This window comes from Myotis myotis, unplaced genomic scaffold (assembly GCF_014108235.1).
Source record: "Myotis myotis isolate mMyoMyo1 unplaced genomic scaffold, mMyoMyo1.p scaffold_m19_p_7, whole genome shotgun sequence".
Classification (NCBI taxonomy): Eukaryota; Metazoa; Chordata; class Mammalia; order Chiroptera; family Vespertilionidae; genus Myotis; species Myotis myotis.
The window spans coordinates 92,195,767-92,214,592 of NW_023416379.1; the positions used below are offsets into that span (position 1 = coordinate 92,195,767).

The 18,826-nt window shown below is 45.1% G+C and overlaps 1 protein-coding gene across 3 annotated transcripts in view; it reads right to left on the reverse strand.

Moving 5' to 3' along the window:
• Positions 1-225: 225 nt before the first annotated feature.
• Positions 226-18,826, reverse strand: part of MAPK14 (mitogen-activated protein kinase 14) — a 70,265-nt gene continuing 51,664 nt past the window's right edge. For 2 of the 3 annotated variants that reach the window (XM_036317449.1, XM_036317451.1), the window contains exons 9-12: positions 14,798-14,877; positions 7,314-7,392; positions 3,151-3,324; positions 226-2,396 (exon numbers count right to left, since the gene is read on the reverse strand). In XM_036317449.1, the coding sequence (XP_036173342.1) occupies positions 2,329-2,396; positions 3,151-3,324; positions 7,314-7,392; positions 14,798-14,877 (401 nt within the window). In that variant the 3' untranslated portion in view covers positions 226-2,328. Of the gene's footprint in view, positions 2,397-3,150; positions 3,325-7,313; positions 7,393-10,845; positions 10,926-14,797; positions 14,878-18,826 lie in introns of all 3 variants that reach the window. The other variant, XM_036317450.1, reaches the window with a different exon arrangement.

Here is an 18,826-nt window from a genome sequence, read left to right on the forward strand (position 1 = left end):
TTATCTGCCCTTTGCTTTACCCATTCGCTTCAAAGACTCAGATCTGCTTCACCATAAATGTACAACCCAGGAGCTCTATCCATGTTTTTTTGAATTTTAGGAGTAATATTAAGATCTGTCAGAAACATATGCCAGGCCATAGCTGAAAGAACATTGATATAAAGCCATGTTGAGCATTAAATAAAAATGATGAAGAGAAAAATGAAATAAAATTGAGATACTCACTAAATTTGAAAAATAGGCTTTATTTTGACCAGTGGTATTGTGTGACATCCTATATGGGATAACTGATTACAGCCAAGTTCACAAGTACAAATAAAATAGAAGTTTCCCTCATTCTCTCTTCTGAGTTCCGCTCAGAGAAGTCAGGAGATGGGAGCATGATTCTCAGACACAGGAGCCCTTCCCCAGTCTGCTCAGCTCCTAACACCTGCAGAGACCTGGACGGGAAGGTATGCAGAGCAGCACGTCGGAGGAAATCACACTAGCACGTACAACCCCACACGCTGACAAAATTCACCCTGCCGTGGGCTGTGAGGATCTGAACTGCACACAAGGAGATGAGGCCTTTGCATTCATTTTCCTTAAAGAGGGGACAATCCCGGGTGTGGCATGACTGCCATGAGCTGCCTCGTGCCCTCGCTCCGGCTGACTCGGCCCTACGCTGTCCTCCTGGAGTGCACAGTCACTGCACTGTGACAGAAATGGAAACGCCTTGCGCCAGTGAGAGATTTTGTCACATGGCCGACCCTGCAAGTGGCCTTACACTTTCTCATTTCACAAAAGGTTTAAATACCTGGGCCCTTACGTAGCACAAGATGCCTGAAATTCAGAAAATTATGAAAACGACTCTTCTCCACCCCTGAGGATATTTCATCTTTATAAAGTTGAAAATACAAAATATTACAATAATTTGCCCTTTCTCCCCATCAAAGGAATCACATTCTCAAAGGATTCCTGCAAAATACAAAATTCATTTCTCCCTAAACCGAGACCAAGAAGCCAACGTTATGCTGCCAAGAAGACCCTAAAGAAGGTGGAAAAGACACCTCATTACTTTTTTAGAAAAATAACCATATTTAGACAAAAATAGAGAAAGGAGTTCTGGCCTCATGAGCGTTTATTTTTCACTTTGATTTCGGCGTTTCTTAGCATTGGTTATTGGGAGGGGAGAGAATGACTTGTTTCCAAAGGCTGAGGTTTCCTGGGAAAAGCCCCATCTTTCCCATGATGGCTCCCCAAAAATAGTTTCTTGAAAACCAGATGGCAGGAAAGAAAATGCTATATATCCATCTGTTCCATTTCTTCATAATTTTCACATCAAAAGCACCTGGAGTATCAATTGTGTACAACACAAAATAGCACTGGGGGCTGAAGAGAAGATGTCACCTGCCCGTAGCATCAGCCAAGGTGACACGAGTTCTGAACTCCCAAGAAGTCCTCACTGGCACACTTGCCTGGCACCAGGGCCTCCTGAAAAACAGGGCAAGCAGCTGTGCATGCTCAAACAGCTAGGCGTGCAAGACATCATCACTCTGCTAGGAAGAAAGAGCACACAGGACGCCCACAGACAGCAAGAGCCGGCCTCTGGCGACTGGGTCCAATTCTCCAGAAACCTCTGCACTGAAGGGGGGCAAGCAGAGAAATGGCACAACACCCGGGATCGAGAGAGCAGCACATACACGCATGCCCACACATGCACACGGAGCCTCTGAAGGCTGTTTCACAAGGTCGTCCACCCAGCTGACTACTCGCCTGGCTCAGAACTTCATCTCCGCACTCTCTTCTCCCTTTTAAGGCACAAACATACGTAGAGTCCCAGATACACCTGCTGAGTTCTGAGAATGGGACAGAGCGAGCTCTCAGACAGGCGCACAGAGCCAGTTGGTCCTTTTGGCTGTACGCTTCCCGAGGACGGCTCCAGAGCTGAAGCAGCCAGAAGGGGCGAGCCTTCTCTGTGCCACTGTGGTCAAGGTGGGCCCACAGGAGAGGCCAAAAGAGTAAAAGCATGCCTGGATGTAGGACGCTGAATATTTGTTACTTTGCACTGAACAACCCTAAGAGCCGACTCACGAAGAAGCGGGAGCAGAGGCGGCCACGGGTGTCTGGACGCCACGGAGTCTCTGTGATCGCAGTTTGCTGCTCAGTCTCTTACCCTCCCACAAAGACAGACACACACACTAACACACATGCGTGCACGCACACACCCCTCTTCCACCATGGAGGAGATCTTCGCAACAGGAGGCACTTGAATGAGATTTGGAGAGTTCCCGTGAAAAGGCCTTCCCCTCACAGTGAAGTGGGATCAGCAGAACAGAAACCAGGTGCTCAGGATTCCATCTCTTCTTGGTCAAGGGGCGGAGGCACAAAGCTGACGACTTCATCGTAGGTCAGGCCTAGGGGTTGGGAAGGAAAGCCCAGGTGAGGTCAGGCTGCTCTTTGCTGGCAAGCACTGTGCTTCTTTCTGAGCGCAGACCTGCCCTGCCTCTCCCAGCTGATGCTGAGAGGGACGCTCCCAGTAACCATTCACTGCTGTGTGTGATCCCACTGGATCATGTGACTGCCCAGAAGTTCAAGGACACATATCTAAACCCATCTTCCTTGTTTCTTTTATCGCTCAGTGCCTCCTCCTAGAGCTCAATAACGGAGCAGCCCGCCGACATGCTCCAGCAGCAGGAAAGCCTGGCTTTGGGCAGTTGCCCGGAGCTCCGGATTTGTGTTTTATGGAAAGACTATGAGATCAGGCCTGCATCCCATTTCCGGTAGTGTCCCTAACTAGGTCTAAGGTAATAGGCAAGATATTTTGTCCCAATTGTATCAAGTATAAAACTGTAAAAATCCCCTTCCTTTACTCATCTCAGAGAGATGCTGTAAAGGAAAAGATTCTGAGAACCTCAGAGACGAGGCAGGTGTGAGGGGCTGCGCGCAAAATCAGAGCAGACGTGAGGGTCTCCTGGCTTGGAGAGTGTCACCCCTTCACGCTTTCGACAGAGGCGCTCACTCTGGGCGAGGCCCTGACCACAGTTTTGGCGAGCTGCTGCCAGCCAGGCATTTTATTCTCCTGTGCACAGCTTATGGCGAGCGGCTCACCGAGGAAGGATTGTCAGACCAAGCTCTCAGGCAGGTGTCAGTGCTGCCTTCGTGCCTTACTTTTCCATTCATCGATAAGCAGGTCCCGGCTCTCGAAGGACTGGTCGTAAGGGTCAGCCACGGGCTCGTCGTCAGGATCGTGGTACTGAGCGAAGTAGTCGTGCGCGAGCGCTTGGGCTGCCGTGATCCTCTTGTCCGAGTCCAGTACAAGCATCTTCTCCAGCAAGTCGACAGCTGTTAGTCCACAAAAAAGGGAAGGTTTTAATTTTTAACATGTTAGCAAAAATTCTGCCTTACTAAGCAAACACACAGCTTCCACCCTTCAAGCCTACACGAAGAATTCTCCTCCACAGCGTCGGCTCCAGGACATACTTTCACTGTTCTCTCTTGTGTGCATTTTGTATTATTTTTAAAGAATATGTTACTGAAGAATTAAAAAAAATAAATAAATAAATAACAGATTCCATGTGAACAAGCAGACATTCTGTGGAATGTCCGGCCAAACTGTTACCACTGTAGTCCAACTGTGTCAAAACGAAAGCCTAAAACTAAAGTGACCTAGAAGAGGTAAGTAGGACTGGTTTTTAATTTTTCAACTTTTTTGTCCCCCTCACTGTTTATTTACTAACATAAGGCAAATGACTATTCATCAAACGGGTCTTCAAACAATGGACAGAATGAGGGCTTCCTTTGCATGGGTGTGTGGATCAGAGGCAGGGCATTTGGATAAAGTGATATTTTATTTTATTTTTAAAATTTTCATGTTGCCGAAACTGGTTTGGCTCAGTGGATAGAGCGTCGGCTTGCGGACTGAAAGGTCCCAGGTTCGATTCCGGTCAAGGGCATGTACCTGGGTTGCGGGCATATCCCCAGTGGGAGATGTGCGGGAGGCAGCTGATCGATGTTTCTCTCTCATCGATGTTTCTGACTCTCTATCTCTCTCTCCCTTCCTCTCTGTAAAAAATCAATAAAATATATATAAAAAAAAAAAATTTTCATGTGAAAATTTTCAATATACAATACAATGAATATTCATGTTGACCACCCACATCCAACAATTAACATTTTGTATTTCTTTCTTTCTATTTTTTGCTGCCACAAAAATTTATTTTTATTTTTTTAAATATATATTTTATTGATTTTTTTACAGAGAGGAAGGGAGAGGAATAGAGAGTTAGAAACATCGATGAGAGAGAAACATCAATCAGCTGCCTCCTGCACACCCCTTACTGGGGATGTGCCTGCAACTAAGGTACATGCCCTTGGCCAGAATCGAACCTAGGACCCTTTAGTCCGCAGGCCGACGCTTTACCACTGAGCCAAACCGGTCAGGGCATTGCTCCCCCATTTTAAAATAAAATTATACACATGATACTTTACAGCTAAATATTTCCACATAAAGACATCTTCCTGCCCTAACCGGTTTGGTTCAGTGGATAGAGAGCGTCGGCCTGCGGACTGAAAGGTTCCAGGTTCGATTCCGGTCAAGGGCATGTACCTGGGTTGCGGGCACATCCCCAGTGGGGGGTGTGCAGGAGGCAGCTGATCGATGTTTCTCACTTTCTATCCTTCTCCCTTCCTCTCTGTAAAAAACCAATAAAATATATTTTTTTAAAAAGACATCTTCCTATATCATCATAAAACTATCACATCTGACAAATATGTAATTCCCAAATATCTAACATCCAGTTCAAGTTAGAATTTCTCTGATTATCCCATCATTGTCTTTTACACCCACCTTGTTCAAACCAGGACCAATTAAGGGCCACACACTGCATTTGATTGGGTTTCTTTAGTTTCTCAAAATATCTTACCTATTATCTTAGATCTAGTTAGAGAAACTAATTTTCCCTTTTCCTATTCAGACAGCCCGGTTGTCCTGCGAATGTTCATCATGAATCTACACCCTTGTTTTCTCCTACCCCCTGTGATTCCCCTGAAAACCATGTTAGATCTAACAATTAGGTAAGAAGTGGGTTAAGCATTTTTGGTAAGAATGTGGACTTGAAGGAGCAGTAAGGCCATTTGTCCGTTATGAATGATGCTAAATTTGGTCAATTGGGTTGTTTCTTTTTTGCCCTAAGCAAGTGATCTGCGGGTACTTTGAAACCACATGAACAGCCTTAGGCCCTTTCACTTAAGGCTTCCAGCATCCCCTGATTTTTCTTCACAGCAGTTACTTCAGTAGGGTCACAAAAAGGTGATTTTCTAACTCTGTCAAATGAGGGTGTGCTGAGTTTCAGAGGATGCAGGACAAACACTGCATGAGCACAGACACCACCTGTGAAACCAGGCTTCCGAGGCTTTGCAAATTACTGACAGTCCCTTCACTGCGAAGGGGTGGGGAGAGAACAGGTTCCTGAAGAGGTTACTGCTGGGTACACCCAGGGGGTAAAAGACCCCATTCTGTAGCCTTCCAGAGAAACCAAAGAATTTGGTTTCAAGAGACAGAAAACAAGGTGAATACTTAAGTGTTGATTCAGGCTCAGTTTACACTTAAAGCCTTGGGAGAAATGCCTGGATATATGTCCTTCTCTTCTTAGAAAAAATAAACGGCATCAGCTGTTGTTTGAAGCATATGGTCTTTGCCACCCCGAGGGTAAAGGGTACCATGTCCTGCAAACAAGCCCCTGACAAGGAACACAATCGGGGTAAGAAAGAGGGTCCTCTTAGTTCTGGGCAGATACAAACACACACACTACATCTAAGGGCAGTTTCAGTTTTGTGTTTGGAGGGTAACGTGAAACAGGAAGTCAGTGACTGACATAACAGGTGTCAATATTTACATTCCTGCTCAGCCAACAGCTGGGCACAGATTCCTGGTCAGTAACACCATGTTCTCAGACGTTTGCAAGAAGAGACTGTATGGCATCAGCGCCTGGCAGGGCATCGGGCTGAGGTTCCCAGAACGGCAGTGCGAGCACAGATGGCCTAACGCCCCCACGCACCTCGCCTGCAGTCTGCAGTGCTACGCGGTATCTAGTCCTTTACACGTTTTGATTCCAGAGAAGGGGACACCTATCAGATGTAGGTGACCTAAATAAGCTGCTGGTCACACACCTACCCCCTTGTCCCCCAGAAAAATGAATAAACACATGGGAGTCAGCAAACAGGAAGTCAAAGTAAGCACTGCCACGTCTGAAACATGAGCCGATGTGATGAAAAAACACCCAGAACAGAATGACAGACAAGAAAGCTACCAGCATACAACATCATCTCCCAAATTCTTGGAGTACTTACAACTCAGAGAGCGTCTCACAGATCCCTGAACTAGACAATACAGCTCAAATATGTCAGACACAGCCAATGAGAGCACAGCAGGGCAGATGCCAACCTAAACCAGCCCAAGAATTTTGCACACCCCCCGAAGAGTCTGTGGATTTGTTCCTGGAAGCAAGTGTGACCAGCTGAGACCTGAGGAACCCTCCACCTCCAGGATGGACATGAACTCACCAGCGATCGCCCAACACTTCAGAGTGAGAGTACCTGTGCGACTTTGAGAATGACCACAGTGACATTAAGACTGCAGTCAACTGTGATGATGGGATATTTAAAAGGTAAAACCTCTCAGTCTCACTCCAACCTCTGAAGAGTCCTCGCGACCCTGAGGCACAGCTGCTGGGACTGTTGAGCAGGCTGACCCACCATACACTCTTGAGAAAAGTGAGAAGGTTGATTACACCACCATCATAGGCTCTCCCTGCTCCCCTCTGGTCTGAGCTCTCTGCGTTCGCCACTGTCTACTGCACCCCGAGTCAGGGTGCTAGAGCCTCAGATGAGGCCACCTTCAGGGGCCACTGAAGCACACATCGGCCCCAGCTTTGGGGACTAAGGCAGCTCCTTCTTTAGCCAGGGCAGTATACATCCCGCAGCTGCTAGTCATGTCCCTTTGCTAATGGTCCTGGAAGTGGTGGTGGCAGGAATATGGGGCCATTCCTTAAAGCCCGAGGCAGCAAATTAGCTCCAGTGAGAATGGCTGTCTCTGAGGAGCAGAAGAGGGGAAGGGAAATACGGGAGGATGACAGACCTGCAGCACCTGAGGGTACAAGTGAGCAGGGCACACAGCGGGGAGCGCTGGGGCCCACAACACTGTCTGTGCCAGCTGCTCTTCCCCTCAGCCTGGGTAAGAAACGACAGCACCTGTGAGCAAGTCACAGACTTCAAATCCCTAACTTTGTCATAGCCAATTTCATATCCATGACATGAGGATACAGTCAACTTACCCAAGGGGTTGGCACCAATAAACACATTTGCAAAGTTCATCTTCGGCATCTGGGTCAAAGACTGAATGTAGTTTCTTGCCTGCAAAAACAAAGGGTTTTCAAAATGGCTTTTTGTTCAATGATGTTACTGCCCTCAGAGAGTCTCGGGCCTGACCAGGAAGAAGCGTTAGCTGACAAAGTCCGCTAGCTCCAATGTTCATGACTGTCTTGGGTAGTTATTAGCGACTTCTCTCTTAGTGCTGTCCTAAACTTCTTTATTTATGTTCACTACCTTACTTATATCCCTGCTATATCTCAGTTATATTTCAAGTGGACGATAATGCTAACTAATCAAGTTCCCTTTCATTAGCTTTCTGATCAGAAGTAAAAAAAAATGAGGCCAAGCCCTAGCCGGTTTGGCTCAGTGGATACAGCATCGGCCTGCGGACTCAAGGGTCCCAGGTTCGATTCTGGTCAAGGGCATGTACCTTGGTTGTGGGCACATCCCCAGTAGGGGATGTGCAGGAGGCAGTTGATTGATGCTTTTCTCTCATCAATGTTTCTTTCTTTCTTTTTTTAAAAAATATATTTTATTGATTTTTTACAGAGAGAAAGGGAGAGGAACAGAGAGTTAGAAACATCGATCAGCTGCCTCCTGCACATCTCCCACTGGGGATGTGCCCGCAACCCAGGTACATGCCCTTGACGGGAATCAAACCTGGGACCTTTCAGTCCGCAGGCCGACGCTCTATCCACTGAGCCAAACCGGTTTCGGCTCTCATCAATGTTTCTAACTCTCTATCCCTCTCCCTTACTCTCTGTAAAAAATCAATAAAATATATATTTTTTTAAAAAGTGAGGCCAAGATATCTAAGAAGCAGCCCTTTCTGAGACAGCCTCCCTAAAAGCTAAAACTGGCGTAGGAACTGGCATCCTAATGGAAGTCCAGGACTGGCAGTCTTCCGATGGTGCTGGTCTCAGTGGATGCTCTTAGCACACCCAGAGCATAAATATTAAACCTTGTGACCGAGCAATCTTGGTAACAAGTAAACGTAAGTTTAGTATATCCAAAGAGGCTCGAACACATGTTAAAAATACTAAACCAATGAGAGCAATAAAGAATAGCAGATTATAAATTACAGGGCCCAGGCAAGAAATCCTCCCCCTGCCACTTATAAGCTACATCTCCTTGGGCATGTCTCAAGTCTCATCTGCAAAATATTAATATTCGGTGCTTGTTTGTGGCTTGTCTACATCATATGGTTATTATGCTACTCAAGCAAGAGAAAACTCATAAAAGAGCTTCAAACTATATTTCTGACACAAACAGCATTTATATTACCAATAGGTTGTTCTATATTTGGTCCCTGGGCTGGAACAGGCTTGAATTTGAATCTTGACTTGAACCTGTTGAGCAAGTTACTTATTATCTTTAAGTCTTGAGTTCTTCAGCTATCAAAAAGGGATCAGTCCCAGTGCCTACCTCCTAGTGCGGGAGCGAGGCGGGTGATGCGAACCAGCGCCTCCTCAGCACAGCACTGGGTTCCGAGTGGGAGCTCAGCGACACTGGCTGTACCATGGCTGCCTTTAGGAGGGAAGTCTGCTCTCATGTCCTAAGGATGTGCCAACTGCCCAACTGCTGAGCTACATTCTAGGGAATGTAAGGTGCCAAATTCTTTCAAGGACTGACAGCTCTAATCAAGGCAAAACCAAAAACTGGTCTTGAGAATAACCACATAAAATGCAAATGTAACTTATAAATTCGGGCATCAGATATTAGGTGTTAAACTACATCAATTACCTTCCCTGTTTCAATGAATAAATCCCACAATCTGCGCAGTTGAGATAAAACTTCTTTGAATCGATTTTAACCACCTCCTCACAATTTCTCAACATAAAGGTACTCATGTATGTGGGTGCACGCCGCACACACACACGTGTACACACAAGGTTAGAAAAAGTTCTGGCTGCTAGGGCAACTTTACCTTCTCAATACATGTGCAGTGAGCTGGCAAGACCTGCTTTGAAAAGCAGCTGAGGGTCTTTCTGATTCGAAAAGCAAGTTCTAGGGACTGAATACCTGCATGGCTGTAGTCCAGGGGTCCTCAAACTACAGCCTGTGGGCCACATGCAAATACAAATATTGTATTTGTTCCCGTTTTGTTTTTTTACTTCAAAATAAGATATGTGCAGTGTGCATAGGAATTTGTTCATAGTTTTTTTTTTAAACTATAGTCCGGCCCTCCAACAGTCTAAGGGACAGTGAACTGGCCCCCTGTTTAAAAAGTTTGAGGAACCCTGCTGTAGTCCCTTCCTCCTGAGCACACAGAAAGAGGCTGAAGGGACCAGAGGGCAGAGAGGCCTGTCTCCTGTAGAGAACAGTCATCCCTCTAACAAGACAAATGCAGACAAAGATGAGCTGCGTGTAGCTGAAGAGGAGGGCCTCTGTGATGCCAAGCCGGCTCCCAGAAAGTGAGGGCACCTTAGAAAAAAGTGCCCCAACCATCTCTGATGACAGGACTACAGTTAGACTAAATAGTTAAGAATTGTAAAAAAGGCACCTCACCCTACGTAGGTATTCACATTTATTCTATACTAGAGGACTGTTGCACGAAAAGATTCGTGCAACAGGCTTTCCCTTCCCCTGGCTGCCGGCACCGGTTTTCCTCTGGCACCCAGGACCCAGGCCTTCACTCCGGCCGGAGCCGCCTTCAAGCCTTTGCTGCCCTGCCCAGCCGCCCGGGTCAGGTCGAACAGGGGACGCCCGGGCGGGCCAGCCGATCACTGCTGCCCCGCCTGGCCGCCCCGGGTGGGGTTGCACACGGGATGCCCGGATGGTGGCCAGGCGGGGCAGTCGATCGCTGCTGCACCGCCCGGCCGCCCCGGGTTGGGTTGCACACGGGATGCCTGCCACCCCGGGTCGCATATAGCAGGCCCGGATGGTGGAGGGGCAGGCGGGATGGCGCTGTCCCACCCTGCCTGCAGTATCCAAAGTAGCCGCCATCTCTGTTGGTGGTTAATTTGCATATCGCTCTGACTAGCCAATGGGAGGTGTAGCGAAGGTGTGGTCAATTACCATGCTTGTCTATTATTAGATAGGATTACTTGTGTATTCTTTTGAACGTAGTACTTATTAGTGGTTGGGTATTAGTGTTTTTTAAATGAAGAACCCTCTTTGGTCATTAAAAAACTGATGACTAGGGAAGTATGCTAATGCCTTCAGTAACCATAGCTGCAGCTGAAAGTCATCAGATGGCAGCATGCCCTCACCACAGCACAGAACCCGGAAGACAAAACAGCCTCTTGAGCACTAAATTCACAAAACCCAAGTAGAAAAGTAACATCATTTCTACATGTAAGTCTATAACTTGTATTCTCAGTCCACAGGATTGGATGAGAATTTATCCCAACTATCAACATCCTGCAGCAGCACACAGGCACTGGTACCTCAGTGGCCGCAAGGCACATGCAAGCATTCAGTGACAGTACAAGTGTGCTGGTTATACAGTGGCAATCAAATAGGGGCATTCCCTGTGCAGGCTATTGTTCTCACCTCATGGCTTGGCATCCTGTTAATGAGATAAGCAGGGGGTGTCCCCGTCAGACGCATAATCTGCTGAAGCTGGTTAATATCTTAGATGCCTAGTCAAGGGCATTGTCAAACATATAGTGCAAAGAATAACTTTCAACTCAAGTTTTAAAGGTCAATAGCCACCCCCAAATAAATAGAAAACCTACTCCCCACCAATCCCACCCACCCCAAGCCAGAGCCCAAGGCTGCATATTGAAGCATGATTCCGTGAACGGCACGAGACTTATCAGGCATGTAGCCAGTGGCTGGCCGTGCAGATAAGGACAAATTTCTGTGGTTTTAGCATCATCTTTAACATTATATATTTCAAGATTCCTGGAAAGAGATGCCCTTTGATCCAGGATGCCAGCCAGAGAACTACTCCAAGTACTGATGGCTAAAACCCGTTTACTTGTGGGTCAATGGAGATGATTAAAAAATGTTGACTCAATTCAGTTCAGAAGAATATACCCAGTGTGCCCATTTAAGGAAGAGGTTAAATTTTGAGGCACAGGCTCTGGTGATCTCCACCCCTCCAATATGAGACATGGGCGGGTGTCGGGTTGATAAGCAATGCCAAGTTTCAGAGACATTAGCAGTGGTACATTTAAAATACATGCCACAAACACACAGGTAAGTGAAGAAAGGGAACATGGGTAAGTTAGAAGCTAATGGTAAAGACAAAAGAGAAGTTCCAGGCTGCTGTCCGTCACAGAAGTCCCAGCCTGCACAACAGTGATTTCTCCCAGTCGTTTTAACCGGTGACCAGACTGACCTCAGCTAACACACAGCTGGGACGATGTTTGCAGAACACTGCAATTACTCGACAAAGGCAGAACTATAAACAAGCACATACATAGGCTGTACTCCTCTTAGCTGTGCCATCAATTTTAACACAATTCCCCTCTTCGAAAATATTAGGAGGACTGTTTATTTACCATGTGTTCCTGTTAAACAGAAGTGATGGGATTTTTAAAATCCTCAACACAATTCAATAAAAACCTTGTCATACTCCCTTTCTTGTTAACTATTCACGCCCTCCTTCGGCTGTAGCATCATCTTCATAAGCACCCTGGTCAAGCGATTTCACTTCTTTGTGGCTTCTCTCAGTAATTTTTCTGCTTTAGCTCACTCCCTGAACTCCATTTCCCTAGTGGTCAGACTACCACAAACACCTGTAAGGCTGGCCATCAGAAAAGAGCTGGTTCTACCCTGCCTTTTATGTGCCAGCATATTCTAAAGGTGGGATGAAGGTCTCTTAACATTCTCACACAAAGTTTAGATTTACCTCTAAAGAAATGACATAACAAGCAGTACACTGCATGCCAAGAGAAATAACAAAAGGGGGTCAGTAAGTAAACCAGCAATAGAATGCCAGTTGGGTTTTAAAATGTTAAAATCCTGCCACCTCTCTCTTCTTTCCTATGAATAATTCAGGGAGGGGCAAACACAGGTGTACAGTTGTCCGTATGGAGAACAATACAATGATTAATAAACAAGAGTAAACTGTGTTTCATGTACTCACACTGTGCACCTACATTTGCCCCACCATGTACTTGTCCTGTACATTTTCTGGTTTGCCTTCTTTAGCCAAAAAGGCTATTATACCTGCTTCTTGTCAGGAGTTAGAAAAAATAAATTTCTAGGGACAGGTGTGAGAATGAGTCAGTGAAACGGCTCTTTTGGCTTTTTTTTAAATAGGATTTTCGTTGTTTCACTAATTGCTATATGTACTGGGTCACCAACCAAAAGAAGCTTATCTCCTTAGCCATCCATCAGGGCCAATTTATCCCTTCTCTCAGGGCACATCCTGACTTGTTCTCAACCAGCCCTGTTACTGCGTTCTCTTACTAAGAATGTCCTCTTCTTTACTGACTCAATTTCTACACTATTTCCCTACTTTTCAGGAGTAACGAAAATAGCTACTGCCTTTCTGTTTACGATATTCCTTCAATAATGAATTATTAACTTTTAAAATCTTTAATTTTACTCACCTGGCTTTGTTATTTTCATATAACGTGTTCCACACATCACGTGCTTTTAAAATAAATTGGCACTTGGGCAATATCACTAAACATCAAATTAATCTTGCCTACCCTTCTGAATGTTTAAACTACTTTTATCCACTCACCATAATTATGTAGAGAAAAAAACCAAACCACCTTATTCCTAAACTAAGTACAATATTATTTGAGTAAATTCTGTATGCTGGTACCCAATTTTATTATGCCCAACTTCAGAGCTTTGTAATATATTATGTGTTTTATTTCACCAAAAATAAAGACATTTCAATATTAGGTCAGGCACTTGAATAAATGGTGGCTTAATAATAGGAAATACTATTTTACCCATACCTTTTGTTTTAGAAAATCTTGTGACTAATGGCACATATCTCTGGGCGGATGGGTAGGAGTGGGAGGGGACTGAGCAGGAGCTGTGGTAGCCACCCCAGGTGGCATGAATCTGCTATCTTAGTCTCATTAGCTCTGCTCATTAATAAACCCAACTTCTTCTCAACCCCACTCCCCTCCCTCATGTCCTCTCTACCAGCCAATCTTTCTAAGCAAACGCATTTAAAACAAAAAAGCACGTGTCCTCTCTAAACATCTCCTTGTATGTTTTCTGATTGGCTCCAATACAGCTTCTGCATCTCATAAAGCAGAAGAAAACACTCCCCTGGGCTGACAGTGTGGTCAGCGACTCTGACAGTGACTTTCACACAATGTGCAGTCACGTGAGATTCAGGTTCAGCTCACGTTCTCAGAGCATCTGGGATCTACGCTCAGCTCTGCCAAGTGACCTAGTGCATGACTCAAGCAAGTCATAGTCTTTCTGTGCTTTTGCTTCATCGCACCAAATAAGTAAATAAAACAAAATAAGATAGGGCCGGTACATTCGCTTACATATGGTCAGAGTGGAAATTCACAAATACCCTGGGCTTTGTGGTCCTTTTAAGGAATGTACCAAACACATGCCAGATGACAACAGTCTGTATTTTGACAGAGGGATGACGAACCGTTTGAACTCACCTGTGCAAGCTACCCAGCCATCTTCCCAACTGGGCGAAGGGACCACTTCAGTCAGAAATGCTAGGAGGAGAACCCAGGAAGGCACCACTGCAGCCTTTCCCCTTCTATCCACTGCCAGGCAGCAGACAGAGGGAAGAGGGAGACAGGCTGGGCTTTCACTATTTCGCTCAAATCTCCTGCCCAACAGCAGGAAATCACTGCCCAAAGCTTCTTATCGGGTCATTAAAATTTGTAATTACAATGTCAGGCTGTGGGAGGAAGGATTTACACGCCTACTCCTGTGGCTCTGAGGCATCAGTAGTGGGGTGCAACCTCTGCTGGTCTGGGGACTGGGTAGAGAGGAACTGGTGCTTTACACAGGTGTGCAGGTGGTCTATTCTAAACCAATAGAAAGCAAGGAGCTTCTGGAAAAGGGCAATAACGTGCAATGTACATTTTCTTCTTCTAGTGCTGATGGTAGACTCATCCATGGTGAACCACATGATCTGAGAACAAACACCAACCCAAAAGTGAAAAGAGCCCTTGACTACATGTGAAACCTCTGAGAACGAGAAAGTCAGGGCTGAAACAGAGACATAAATTTTCCACTACCGTCTGGGAATGAATTAGAATTTCAAATCTCATTTACTACCACTAGGATACCACTGCCCAATACAGGCCCTGTGATCTAATGCATACCCAGATAGAAAAAAAAGCACACTCATGCATGTGACCAGGAGGGTGTGTGTGTATGTGTGCAAGTGTACACACACACACACACACACACACACACACACACACCCTCATCCAGAAGTCGGCACACAAAGGCACACATGCTTAGAAACACACCCGAGTCAAGGTACAGATGGAAGGCAAGTTGCAGACTCCCAACAGGGCAGATAATTACAATCAAAGCATCAACTCACAGACTCTGAGGAGATTTTCTTCAAAAGCTCAGCCCCTGGGGTTCCAACGAGTCTTAAAATGAGCTTCAACTGATCAATATCTAAAGGTGGACTATAAAGGAAAATGTTGGGACAAAATAAAAATGAAAAACAAACAACAAATAAAACAAAACAAAACAAAAACAAACAAAATACCCCAATGACAAAAATGAAAAACCAAGCCCAAATGGTGAATCGTCTAGTAAGGCTTCTGCAGGACGGTCACTTCAAGTAGGACATGCCCTCCTGTACAAGGATTCAAAATGCTACCACACCCCACGGACATTCACCTTGTGCATCGTCCACATCCATTAGTAAAGCGAAGCGACTGAAGCCGGGTACTGAGCTCAGAGACAGCAGGCAAAACACGAGAGCTTCCTCCGTCCAGATGCTCAGTCCACACCTACCTCTTCACCTTCCATCAAAACATCAGTAGCCAGTTAAGCCAAGAGCAGTGGTAAGCAGAGTGCTACAGAACAAAGCAGCAGAGCTCAGGAGCCAGGGTAGAGCAGCCCCCCTGTAACTATCCCCCCGAGGCCTGACCTAGGAGCTTGTAATGTGGCAGGGCCTGTGCAGATCCCAGAGCCTAACCACTGAACTTCCCTCTGGAATGCCTCTGCCTGGCCACAGCAGGCAGACAGGTGACAGGTGACAGCCAGCAGAAGGCCTCACTCCCACACTGCACCTGGATGACCTCCAGGAGTGCCGTAACGAAGCAGGACCGATGAGGTTTTAACCTTATAAAAACATGAAAAAACCTCACATATCCCCAAAGTTCTAAATAATAGGCCACAGTGCCAAACCTCTGTTCTGGTAGCCAAGTCTTCAAGTGCCCTCAGAATGTATGTGCACATATTAATGAGAAGACAAAAACTCCCATTTGTTCTTACTGCTTTCAGCCTTGCCTGAAAAGAAAGTTAAAAGGAGGGGGATAGAATCTTATAAAACAGCTTTTAATAATCTCTGAAAATTTGAGTTTACCCATGTCTAACTGACATTCGAGGGGACAGGACGGGAGGATGACTACCTCTGATCCCTGCAGGTTTTGCTTGATTAGGTCCTTCTCAACTTCAGTCTCAGCTTAAACTTCCCCTCCCCAGAGAGGCCTCCCCAATACTCTATAAAGAAGCCCCCACTTCCATTATCTGTGTCAGCATGATGCTTGAAAACACCATAGTGCTCACCACAATCTTTAACCACTATTTGCTCACTGCCTGCCACCTCTACTGATCTGCAGCTTTCTGGGGGAAGGGGCCACTCCGCCTGCCCACCACTTATCTCCAGTGCTCAGCCTAACATCTGCTGCCTCTGGGCACTCAAAATATTTGCAGAGAAGGTATAACAGGATGGAGAGAAGGAGGAAGGAAATACTCCTTCTTATGGTTATGGTAAAAAGGCAATACAATGTAACTTAAAAATAATGGCTTCTGCAAGTCATAGTTGTTGCCTAAGTTACAGGAATTACTTATGCAATAATATCACTGGCATTTTGCCCTGTTTTTTGTGGGTTTTTTCTCTTCCCCAGACATGAAATTGGCTTAACGTGGAAGTAAATTCTAGACAGGGGTCAGCAAACCCCAACCTGCTGCCTGATTTGAAAATGACATTTTATTGGAACAGAGCCTTGCCTGTCCATTTATGTACTGTCTATGACTGCTTTCACTGGACACAACAGAAGCCATATGGTCCCCAAAGTCTAAAATATTTACTACCTGGCCCTTTAAGAAAAGGTTTGCAGAACCCCATCCTAGACCCAAAAAACTTATTTCTAGAAATTATAAACAAATCCACTTACACAAGTTACTTCTGAATTAAGAATAGAGAATTCTGTCATCTGCAAATGGCAGAAGTTAATGTGTTCTGGAGGTTAAATGTTCAGTACTTATTGCTTAGTTTATGGGAAAATTTTTAAAGCATACATTGATGAAGACAGAGCAGAAAAAAGAATGCATACCATCTTGCTCTAAAGTAATCAAATTATGTAACAATAGAATACAGAATCTTTTCTGCTCATGGAAAATGATTCAGTTTGCATTCATTTAGTTTGCTCAAACTCGTCAGAAGTAAATTTAACTTAGGCCGCTATCCCAAAAGATAAAATATATTGCATATGAAAAAAACCCACTAGACTCCCTCAGCTCTCAAACAGGTAGTTTTATGATAAATTCATCAAAACTAACCTCTGGAAGTAACGCTGAGATTGGGTGTCTTGTTTCGGAGACTTCTGACTAGTGAGAACGAGGCAGCTTCAAGCTCCCGAGGAGACAGAAGACTCCTGGGTGTGGGTTTCTCAACGCCCTCACTTCACTCCACACACTGGAGGCTCACTGCAGCAACGAGGCGGGGCCGTGTCCTTCTCCCAGTTCCTCGCCTCACATTCATGGCCTCCCTGACTTGGCATGAGGCTTCTCTTCTGACTCTGCCTCAAACTACTATTCCTTAATGCACCCAATGCTTCAATTCACAACAAATGTTCCAGGCACGTCTAAGCTTTCAACTTCCTATTTACCCAAGTCACAAACAGGACTACCCTCCATTCTCCCCTCCTACCAAGCCTTTTTTCTCTTACTCTTCAAAGCCCTGCTCAAATAACTCTGCCACGAAGTCTTCCTGGTTATCTGGACTTCAAATGAATCCCTGCTTCTTCTCGTTAACTTAGTAATATCTCTAATATAGTATTTTTAAAGTCACTCTGTCTTGTTTTATAATCAGAGAGTGAAAATTTGTTCAAATAATGCCTGTAACTCACCTTCTACTGGGTCTGACCATCCGGTTTGGGGGACAGGTACCATCTTATCCCAGCACCTTCCACAAAGCAGGCCAGTAAATATGGGCAGACTGGAAAACATTTCCTATACTACACCTTTCAACGCAGTGCCACCCCTCTGCCTTGCCCTCAAAATCTAGAAGAACCAGACTCTGTATAAAGTCTAAACACAGAAAAATAATCAAGAAAAATCGCATCACCTAACGTGGGGCCTAACAAGTTCTCAAACGTTCCATCTGAAGTGTTCACCATAAAGAGATACAAACACTGCGCATGAGTGCGTGAGGGCTATGGACAGAGAGAGCTGGTGGAGCATGACAGTCAATACTTAGGAGATTAGTAGACACACAATGCCAAAACAATCTACTTAGCAGCTAAAAGCACTTGCGTGAAGGAAGTCAAAGCATGCAAACCTCAAAGGACATCACCATAGGTTCTCCAAGGGCTGGCAAGTCCACTGAAACACAGGTCAGTCTTCAGCAGTACCAGCCACTGTAAGGCCACTACAATGTGTCCAGGCAGTTAAGGCCAGAAGGAGCTTCAAGTAGCTATATAAGCAAAGCAAAGCAAGATTTACCACATATGACAGTTATTTCCATAGCAAGCCATCCTTCTTAATAGGTTTAATCCCCCCTCCCCCAACCGGTGTTATTTTTACTGTTAGTTAAAAATATATTTTAATTATAATGACCACATTTGTCAAAATTTAAGCCATAAATTTCCTGATACTTCCTAAAACATAAAGAGATACAAATATGACTTCAGCCTATGATTACTCTTTAGGTCCTTTGTAACAAAAGTGAAAGGAAACTAGAAGGACTAGGTGAGGGAAAAACCTAAGGCTAATGGGGGAACTAGAGGGAAAGTAAGAAGGATGTTTAGTCAGTTCTAAGTGTGCTAGGCATTTTCTAGAAACCTCCACAGATTGAAGAGTTGAAGATGAATAACAGAACTAGTTGCAGGGCCTACCTGCAACCACTACTGCTTGTGAGCAGCAGTTTTCAATAAAAAAAAACAGTCTGTATGGGGCAAAGTTAGAACATTGGTCTTTGGAGAGTGGGAAATGCTCATGGTGACAGACAGGATGGGCCAAAATGAGCCCTAGGCAACTTGATTCATTCTCTTCTTGGTCAACAAAATAGTTGTTTCACTGTTATACAAAGAAAATTCCTTTATTTAATAATATCTATTTTTATTGATTTCAGAGAGGAAGGGAGAGGGAAAGAGAGATAGAAACATCAATG